We start from the raw sequence: 11,072 nt of genomic DNA on the forward strand, positions 1-11,072 counted from the left end.
CTGACATATTTATGCCATGAAATTAGCATATCATGATATAATTTATTTTCCTGGGCAACTTTTCCTTTTTACCGGTATTATCGTGAACAATATGTTATGGCCCAGCCCTAATTCTCTATTCAAACCCTTGAGCGATGATTGACATTGGCGTACCGCTTATGCGACAGGGCTGCAAACCTTGGTGACTAAGGCGAGGCATTTGTGAACCCTTATGAATGCCACGAGACGCTCTGGAGACATTCGCGAATCTTCAACAGTACCTGCAGCTGCAGCCCCGTGAGATACCATCTCAAGCTTGTAGAATTATTATTGAAACCTTGAGCTTTCCATCGCTGCCAAAGACGGTTTAGAGGAGAAAAAGCTCAGAATCCTACAGATCAGTTCCATTTTGTAAAAAAATAAAAAGTACAAAATGGAAAATCATGTCTTCTTGGCTGGTTCCAGACAGATTGTGGAAAAACAATCGGCAAACATCCCATTTAGCATCTCCGATTTTAATCATCCATACAATTCATCAGTAATTCTTTTGTGCATAATGTATAAAAGAAATGAATATTGAACGTGTCCTGTTGGCGGCCCTGCAGGATCTGCAGGCCAGCAGAGAATCAGCAGCTGCTGTCAACAGACCTGCTGGGCCTCTGCCCATCTGATCAGCAGCCTCTGACGCTTCGCCGCCACAGGACACACTCAGATCTGCATTAAGATACAGAGAACTGATTATTTGCTTATCTACTCCTTTCCCTCTCTCCCCCATACAAATGAAGAGACTGATTAACACACATTTGAGTCCCATCTTCTCTCTTTTCGTTCTGTTCCTCCTCCTCCTTGAAACAAATTTCATTAGAATGAGATACAATAGACTTTACAGTTTGAGGGCCAAAAAGAAAAGGGAGAAAATAACACGATCCAGTCGGAGAGGGGTGAGGAGTTCGAGCGGCTCCCACCTGTGATGTCACGCTCAGACAGTGGGAGCTCTGGTGTTGGATCGCAGCGTGTGTTTACTCTGCGGCTTTCCTTTTATGAAAGCCACAAACTAAATATAATTACTTTGCAGGGTTGTAAACTTTTCCACTGATCTAACCGTGCACGTGTGGGTTCACAGTATGTTTGTGTGCAGTTATTTTTAAATACATGTGAGCTGGACAGCGGTTAAAAAAATCATATTTTTATGAAACCAGTCGGGATAATTAACATGAAGAGCAGTGAGTCATCGGCAAACAGAAACACATACTGATTTGACTGGAGTGGTTTTATGTGATCTTAGTGATTCTGGCAGTTGTTTGTTTGTCTGACATAACGCAGTAACCAAGAAATAAACTATGGTGGTGTCCTGGTCTTGAATGAACCACGGATCTGACTTTTTTTTTTTTTACTTTCTTTTCTTTTGCAGAGTGCTCACAGAACTGGTGTCAAAGATGAGAGACATGCAGATGGACAAGACTGAACTGGGGTGCCTTCGAGCCATCGTTCTTTTCAACCCAGGTAACAATCTGAACATGTCAGACTTCACTTGCAGCAGAAGTTTTACTAAGACGGAGTTTTAGAAGAAAGCGTAAAAACACCGCAGATAACAGAGCGTTCATTCATGCTGTATCGTGCAACATGTTTGCACTGGCCTTCATTTCTTTTTATTTTGCCTCAAACAAGTTAGACATTCTTATAATATTTTAAACTTGTAGTGAGCAATATATCTCTAGGCTTTCTGACTGACTTTCAGTGTTTGTTTGTTTTTTTACTCAATTTTATTCTAGTTTTTGTATCAAAGCGTAAAAAGAAAACTGTTTAATTTTCCTTTTAATGTCCAGTTAATCATGCAGGCATAAAATATCACCTAACTCAAAGGATGAACCAACAGAAAGAAAACAATAAATCAATTCCTGTGTGTTCTGATACTAAAAGAAGAGTTTAAAGTTAAAACTGTTTGCACCAATAAATTCCTAAAGAGCTATTGGCTAAAACATAAAATAAAAATTGACATTTACTTGGATTGACTTCTGTATGATGCAACTCTCAGATCTTATTAGTCATTGTTGATGTATTGGGGATAGTTTATTTTTATTTTTATTCCAAACACTTCTTATGTTCCTCACTTTCCAAAATGGTTTTGGGACCCACAGCACAACATTCTGAGAAAAGTCTTTTGGCTTCGTGTTTTTTGAAAAATACATTGTTGGTTCAAAAATGCACATTTTTGTTGAACAAATTTAAGGCATAGCAACTGGTTATATTTTTGCAACAATAGACATAAACAAGCTGAAATCCATCCCTCTATAATTGATGTTTTTGGCTAATTTATTACATACAGACAGAACACTGGTTCATCCCTTTAGTTATGTTTTTTATGGCTGAATAATTCATATCTTCATTTTTTTAATGCATTAACAAAGAAAAAAATATTTTGAACTGAAAACAGGTTGTAAAGCATATAAAGTAAAACTGAAATAAATAAAAAAATAAGCAGCTTAAAGACCTTTTTCTGAAAAGGTTTTGAGAATATTTACAGGTACCTGGTGAATTTCAAGGTAAATCACATTAAGCAGAAATGTACAATATTGTTTATCTGGAAATGCATAAAAATTGATTCATTTATTGGTTACTATAAAAAAAAAATTAGTAATTTCAATAACTCCAGATGTTCCAACTCTCAAACCTTTTTCTCAGCATTACTTGCCAGATCCCAGCTGCTGAGGAGTTTTGTTCCTGTATGTGATGCCGACATGAGGACTTTTTTTAAAGTCCTTGGACCTCTTGTCACTTCTAGAAGCTCATAACTTTTAGAGCCTCACAATTTATCCAAATTTATTGGTATCCCAATATCAGTGTGTACAGTGTTCCTATTGCAACAAGTTGCAGGTGCAAACTGAGTCTAAATAAAGGTTGAATGAATGAATGAATGCTAATAATATAGTTGGTAATTAACTTATTCAGAATCTCTCAAATGCATATTTTCCTTAAAAAACAAAAATTGTCCCAAAAAACAGTGCTTTTTTTATGTTTAGAGTATTTTTAATATAACGTCCCTGCAAGTTTGAGTCCATTTTAAGACCATCTTGTCACCATGCTGTTTATAGTTGCAGCTGCTCAGAAATGTGACCCAGGTGCATCTCCAAAAATATCATGAAAAAGTGCTTTTTTTATCAATCATTTCTGAACGTGAAACTCATATATTAGATTCATTACACATGGAGTGAAATATTTCAAGCTTTTATTTCTTGTAATTTTGAAGATTAACCTTAAATTCAGTGTCCCAGAGAATTAGAGTATTCCAGCCAGCTTCTGGTACTTTCGGCAGAGTAGGCAGGAGCCAAGTCCTGCTGGGAAATTAAATCAGCATCTCCATAAAGCTCATCAGCAGAAGGAAGCATGAAGTGCTCTAAAATGTCCTGGTAGATGCTGTGTGGACTGTGGACTTCAGAAATCCCAGTGGACCAGCACTTGCAGAGGACATATGCAGATGACAAATTTATATATTTCAAGTATTTCACTCTGTGTAATGAATCTATATAATATTTCATTTTCAATTTCTGAAATGAATGACAAAAAAATTCAAACTTTTTCTTGATATTGTTATTTTTTTAGATGCACCTTGGAGCCTCTGTCCCTTTGGGGCCACCGTAGGACTGCTCATGCCAGACACGCTGGTCCTCTGTGTTCTACATTTTAGTTCAGGCCATGTCCCGGCCCTCTAATCCTGCTTCAGTCTCTTGCTTGATACATGTATCTGTTAATTAGCTCTGTGCAAGACAGGTCTAACTGAAGGAGCAAAGGCCTGTGAGGGTGGGAGTACCGGAGGAAAGGGGGCTTCATTGAGGCTAAAAAGGGCCCTTTGGTCATTTCTTTCCCACACTGGCCTATCTCATCCAGTTGGGCTGTCGACAACAAATGTTCATTCATCCTCGGCCGATGCTTCGTTGACCAGCAATGTTAATTAATGAAGTTCTGTGTTGTGATTCAAAGATGAGTTCCTCGCTGGAGCTGAAATTAGCGCAGCTTTAAAAATGGCAGCCTTAATTGGATTCAACCGGAAAGCGGCGACAAACGTTTGTTTAGAGCGTGCAGGGTTAAAACTTAATTTCTAAATCTGAAACTTTTTTTTTTTCCTTACGCTTGATTTAAGTCATTCTTGTTTTGTTCCTACCACAATGGGCTGGCATTTTAATTAATTGGTACTGCAGGTGCAATGACAATAAAGACATTCAAAAGAACATGAAAGAAGTCAACAAACTGGATCAATGTGTTTACTGATGCTTTTAATTTAGTTAACCGACAACATATGGATATGACTGAGGAATTGCATAACTTGTTATGTAACTAATATTATGAAGACCCATTATACATGTCACTTATTCTGAAAAATATTTAATATTTAAAGAGTGAAAAAATTACCATAGCTAATTGTGAAATATTTCACCAGGAGTCCTCTGTTGTAGACTTTTGTAACTTATTTTTGTAAAACATTTTGCTGGCATCAGCCTGAAAAAAGGCAAAGACAAATACAAGCTGATTTTGTATTAACAGCCTTTACTAATGGTCTGAATGTTTATGAAGCATTCACACTATGATCCATTTTTCTTCTGTAGGTTTTCCGGCATCGTTCTCGTTCTACGTTTTTTGTGCTATTTCAACAAATCATAAATCAAAACATTCAGTTTTTTCACAACAATCCTGCTATGACTTTTGGTATTGGTGCAACTTTAGCTTTTTGAAATATTTAGCCTTTTCTGCCACTTTTTTCTCATAGAAAAGGAATTGAGCTCATTTTACATCCTTCATATCTTTAGATCTGTTCACAATCTTTTACTGCTCCTTTCACATTTTGTTCTGGTTCAGCTTCTTTCAGCTTCCTTGTGCAAATTTAAACTTTTTCAGCTACTTTCAGCTAAATTCAGCTGTTTTGTGCTCCTTTCAGTTTCTTTCTAATAACTACAACATTTTTGTACTTGTAATTTATTTCTGTTAAGTTCAGCTTCTTGTGCTCCTTTCAGCTGATTTAAGCAGGTTACAACTTTTTCCTGCTATTTCAACAGCTATTTAGCTGTTTTTAAGCTAATTTTAGCTTTTTCAGCTACAGCCACATTGTTTGCAATAATTTCAGCTTTGTTCAGCCTAATTGAGCAAAATTGTGCTCTCCCGTTTTCCTGCTGGTAATTCAAGTTCCTTTCTGATTTTTTGCTACTTTTCAGCTTTCGTTGTTGTTGTTGTTGTTGGTTGTTGTTGTTTTTTTGTTTTTTTTTGTTTTTGGTGGGGGGGGGGTGTTGCACGAATTTCAGCATTTTTTTAGCTAATTTACTAATTTATGTGCTCTTTTCTGCTTCTTTGAACCTACTTCAGCAAATATGTGGTTTTTCTCCTTTCTTCTTCTAATTTAGGCGTGTCCTTCAATTTCAGCTACATTTCTGCATGTTTTTAGCTAATTTCAGCTGTTTTTCAGCAAATTCTTCAGCAATAAGCATTCACACTGCATTTTCCAAGGAAATGTAATTTCTCTGGTTAAAATATGCTTGAAACACAGCAGTGAAGGCTACCTATGGGACAGATCTGGTTGGCAGTCCTTAGACTGAAGAAGTCCTCTGGATGGGAGACGGAACATTTGTCAATTAAAGAAACTGGTCCAGATGACCTGATTTAACCTGTTGTTATTCTGGTTTAAATAGTTTGTGCCTGTCTAGTCCAGTTTTACAGCTTTGATTGCTTTAATCTTCTGTTTCTTCCTAAAATGTTGTGATTGATGAATTTGGACAGAGGACAGGAGAGCACATAAAACAGAACTACAGTAGTCCCCCGCTACTTCGCTCTTTGTTTATCGCAGACGCGCTCTATTGCGGTTTTTCAAAATAAGATTGGAGATGACACACAATTAGCTGATTGATGGATGAGCCGCATGATCAGCATGGATTTTTTATTTAAAATAAATTATTTTAAATTATTTAGCACCTGTTGCACATTTGTGCAGCCCACACTGCAGGATAAGCTTCCTCCTGCAGCTGATCAGCTATATATATATATATGTAAAATATTAAAATAAACTACTGCTTACTACTTATACTACTATCCCTACTTTGCAGTTTTTAAATTAGGTACTACGGTATTGTGTTATAAAACAATGGAAATAAGAACAGAAATGTAAAGCCTGATAAAAGACGTGTTTATGGGAGTTTCCTCGTGTTTCTGTGCAGATTCTAAAGGTTTGTCCAACCCAGGTGAAGTGGAGGCCCTGAGAGAAAAGGTCTACGCGTCTTTAGAGGCCTACTGCAAACAGAAATACCCTGAACAGCCGGGCAGGTGCGTTTTAAAACCACACGCTACAGTACATCTTTACTGTGTGCTGCTCATATAAAGGATTTTTATTTTATTTTTTTATTTTTTTTGGTGTTGTGTCTAAATAGGTTTGCCAAGCTGTTGCTCCGGTTACCAGCACTGCGCTCCATCGGACTCAAGTGTCTGGAGCACCTGTTCTTCTTCAAGCTGATCGGTGACACGCCCATCGACACCTTCCTCATGGAGATGCTAGAAGCCCCTCATCAAATGACACAATAGCAGTAAATCCTCCTAAATCCCGCCTGGCCACCACCCATCCAGCTTCCTTCCTGTCCACCAGATCCCTCCCTCCCTCATTACCCGGACCGAGGACAGATTAAGACTCTGGATGAATCTTTCCCTTTCTCAACTTTATTTGATGAGTTTTAAAAGAAGAAACTCATGATGCTCATGGGTCTCATTTATACTTTGTAAAAATATATAAATAAGAAGTTTTGTATAAAAACACATATATAAATCAGACAACAGCGGCTTGAGTGACAACAGGTGTCTAGAAGAAGGACGACACCTAATGAGACGCCGTTCTTGTCCTTGCTTTTCCTGACCCCCCTCTCCTCCAAGCAAAATGCAGGGATGATCAGGTTTCAACGCCCTCAGTGAAGCCTCGTACACCAAAAACTGCAATGATGTCACAAACAGGACAATCGTAGACTCTTTGGAACCTCGGGGCTGTTTGGACTTGAACCTGCTTTATCAGGAACCGATAAAGTGTGGGGAAAAGAAAAAAGTAATTTCCTAAACGAATTGTGTCTACTCGGTCTGACTAAAACATGTCAGATTTTGCACTAGCTGTTTTTCTGTTTTTTTTTTTTTTGTTTAGTGTATTTGAGAGTGAGCTTGCCGGTGTCGAACTCAAAGGTTGCTTCAGAAGATTTGCAAGTTCTCACAAACCTCAGGTCTCCGGCCAATTCCAACCAACCCGACCACGTCTTACTGTATTAACACTGTGCAGCGTCAGGGGACGACGTCTCATCGGTCCACCAATCAACGCTCAAGTTGGAGCAGCCTGTTGTGTACAATCTACGTTAACTGTGCCCGCAAACTGACCTGAATTAGCTTCATGCTACACGAGCGCCATCGGATGCTCTGGGAGATTCTGTTGAGCTAAAACTCACCATGACTTGCTGGAAAAGTGACTCAATTACAAATGAGAGGAAATGTCTTAGACTTGTGCCCTCCCCTGCCTCGATTTCCATGGCAGTTTTAACACATCCTTTCCACAAACGCCTCATGACTACCTGTTTAAAAAGCTACAGCCGCAACGCAGTATTGAAATTATTTCACTCTAAAGGCAGCACTGCACAAATACCTCCGACTCCAACACTCATTTAGGCTTCATCCATGAACAGAATGCAGGAGAAGCGCTTTGTTTTGTTGCAGCAGAGCCACATTATTTGTTTTTTTGGCACTTAACCTCATGTCCGTGGAATCAGATTGGATGCGATTGACCTCCGAGGTGGAGTTTTTTTGTTGTTGTTGTTGTTTTACGAACGCTTCTGTTTCTTTTCCTCCTCACAGGAACTCTTTGTGCACTTCTCTGGACTACCAAGTGTCATTCGTGTTGAACTGAACCGTTTCAGATCTTTTGTGTATAGGTGCGTTTTATGTGTATATTCTGTTCTCTCTAAATGCTGCAGCTGCTTCGAACCCTATGCATCGAGCGCATTTCCAAAGATTGTCCACAGAGCAGCTTCGTCAGGCGTGATGTGTTTGTGAGGTGGGCGTCCATGTTGTTCACATATTTAATTTTCATCCTCTTCCTTGGCTAAAACATCAGCGTCTTAGTGGCTTTTAGCAGAACTGAAGTACATTTGTATAGTAATTTTAACAGATTATTAATTGAGAAAGTTTTCCCCTCGATCAGTGCACTTTGACAAGCACGGCAACACTCAGAACCAGAGAAACCCAAAAACAAACAGCCTGAGCACAGTTTTAATTACTCTTTGACAAATGAAGGCATTTTATCCAGTTTTAGTGATCACGTGGAGTCTCGATGCTTTAATTGTAAACACACTGATGGGAGATGTATTCTACATCAAGAAAAAAAAAAAACATCTGTAAATTTTATCAACAACTAGTGAACTTAAAATTAGTTTTGCATCTTCAAAAGTTTCTACGTTCAGCCTCAGCCTCTTTTATGATGGACAGTTTTGTAATCTGGACTTTAATCCCTCAAAGTAGCAACAATAATTGTTACTGTGTTTTTTTCTTCTTATGTCTAAGGCTTTAGAAAGCCAGATTACAATCCAACAGACAGAGGCTTCAAAAATAAGCATGTTTTCCCAACACTGGTCGACATTCTGACTTAAGTTGTCTGAAGATTTCAGCCTCCAATATAACTTTCACATTTTGCAAGTTCTGATCAGACTTTTGCTCACCTAAAAGCCCAATAAGTTCCTGATTTTGACATTTATCACATTACAAATCTTAAATCTGATATTGGAAAAAAAACTCAATTGTTTTTTTTTCTGTTGCAGCTCCTTTGATTGTTATTTATGCTTTTCTTTAAATCAATACATTTGGATTAATCCTTGTAGCACCTTGAAGATTCTAACTCGGACCAAAAACCCCAGTGATAACAAACACGTGCCAGTGTTTAAGGCTCGTTCTTGAGAGGAGCGTCTACAAGAAATGTCATAAATGCCATTCTACCTGGTGAATTTGCCCCCCCCTCCCCCACTCCAGTGATCACCTCGGTGTGGATAAGCCGGCTCTGAAATGTCAGCTGTGATGCAAACCTCATGCTGTACTCTTCGGTTTATGTCAGGTGAAAGAAAACAAGTTTTGGAAAAGAAATTGAGTGAGGGGTGTGGTTGTTTGTGCTGTGGGCTCCCTCTGGTGGACAATTTGCAGCACTGCAACATAACTTGAATTTAATCAGACACAGATGGCACTTTGGAACACCTTTCCTCTTGTTGTTTAAGATGAGAAAAGTAGCAATAACTCTGACCGGATCCATTTGGCTTCTTGTTTAACTTACAGAATTTGTAAGAGGTGGTCTGTTTTCCTACAACTTATCCAGGTGACAGTATTAACTGCCAGCTTGAACCCTGTTTACAGTGTTTCTGTTTGGGGGAGATTGTATATTTCTCTTTGCGAAAAAAGAAAAAGTTTTTTAAATGTTCGCTCCTGAATCGATTCTGCAAGAGCAGACGAGTACGTCTTTGTTTTCGAGGACGATTCGATCAAGAACAGCTGATATTAAAGGTACTCACTGCAAAGACATGAAGACCAAACAGAAAGATTCACAAAGTAAGAAGTTACATTACAGCATTACATATATATTTTTTTATATTAATATGTCCTTGAAAATACAAGTTAGGAACGTTTATGACCAGACACCAACTACCACATGTTCCTTATCGGTCCAAAGTAGCTGAAAATTGGTGAAACATTCACTTACGATTATCCAGTTCTACCATGTTTGTTTAGTTACACAAACTTCAAGCAGCCTAATGCCAATCAGTCACGTAACTCAAGCTTCCATGTGCTTTTCAGTGGATTTAACCTAGCGCCTTGTTGACACAGACGACGTACCAGCATTTCAGAACTGCATTCAATACATCCATAAAAGTAAACCTATTCCAACTGCACCACTTGATATAGTTCAGGCTAAACTTTTACTGTTTCACACTTTGCAATGAGTACCTTTAAAGCAACCAAACATCATCCTCTTTCATCTTTTCCAGCTGACTGTGATTGGTGACAAGTGTCTAAAGCAGGGCTATTCAGCTAAATTGCTCAGGGGGCCACAGTTACTGAAAGCCAAGAGCAAAGGGGCCGGACATCCAGCAATTATTGTCATTACGTAAGTTTGTTTTACGGTTTAAAATCTGGTTTTATTTTAAAATGAACCTATTGGTGGGCCCAACTGAGCTCACCCGTGGGCCTGATTTGGCCCCTGGTCCGCCAGTTGAATAGCCCTGCTCTAAAGCCATAAGAGGGTTTTGATGATGTGAGTTCAACACCTGCAGGAAGTAGACATGGATCTCCTTTAAAAAAATATCTACGTACACACAAATGCTTTAGAGCATAGTTATATTTTGTTAATATGTATATGTGTATATATTTATAAATATATATATATGTATATCAACAGATCTGTTCTTTGATTATTTCCACGTTTTAAAGAGGGATAAGTTTCAAACCAAGTGGTTCAACCCCAGGGGAGTTTATTGGTGGTTTTCACACGTATCAGAGGTGTGTGTGTGCGTGAGAGAGAACCTTTAGAAAGTGTGGTCCCCGCAAGTCATGACAATAAGTTGTGTCCCCATGAAACACATAGACGTGTATGTGTGTGTATGTGTGTGTGATAGGGTGGTTGGAATGTAAACATTATAAAGCAAATCCTGATCAACCAGCAGACGTGCATCAGCTCTGAACTTATAAGAACCAGCTTCTCAGCAGTTTTCTGTGACCTCAAAAAATTAGGAGGACAAAAAAAACAAACTTGAATCTCTCCTAACTGTACATGTTGCTTAGCAATTGTTTAAATAAATAAATAAAAGAAGCGTAATCAGGAACAGCCGAGCTTGTGACACAATCACTGCTTTCTTTGTTGCATATACGGCAAAACGTCGTAGTTTCAAAAACAAAAAGACTCTTGGAAAAATGATCTATTTTTATATAAAAGTAATTTTATCCCTCGCTTATGTACTCTGTTCTTTCCCTTCTCGTCTGTGGGGTTGTTATATTCGTTGTGAAAATGCTTACTCGGTTTCAGATTCAAAATGTAATGTGCGGGGGGGGGGGGG

At 38.5% G+C, this 11,072-nt stretch overlaps 1 protein-coding gene across 1 annotated transcript in view; it reads left to right on the forward strand.

Annotated features, from left to right (window-relative positions):
- The window catches only part of rxraa (retinoid X receptor, alpha a), a 99,639-nt gene extending 93,049 nt beyond the window's left edge, over positions 1-6,590 (forward strand). Inside the window, exons 8-10 of the mRNA XM_037692207.1 lie at positions 1,391-1,482; positions 6,177-6,282; positions 6,387-6,590. Coding sequence (XP_037548135.1) covers positions 1,391-1,482; positions 6,177-6,282; positions 6,387-6,537 — 349 coding nt within the window. The 3' untranslated portion in view covers positions 6,538-6,590. The remainder of the gene's footprint in view (positions 1-1,390; positions 1,483-6,176; positions 6,283-6,386) is intronic.
- The last annotated feature ends 4,482 nt before the right edge of the window (positions 6,591-11,072 follow it).

The sequence above is a fragment of the Nematolebias whitei genome, chromosome 18 (assembly GCF_014905685.2).
Source record: "Nematolebias whitei isolate Nwh7 chromosome 18, NemWhi1, whole genome shotgun sequence".
In the NCBI taxonomy this organism is placed as follows: Eukaryota; Metazoa; Chordata; class Actinopteri; order Cyprinodontiformes; family Rivulidae; genus Nematolebias; species Nematolebias whitei.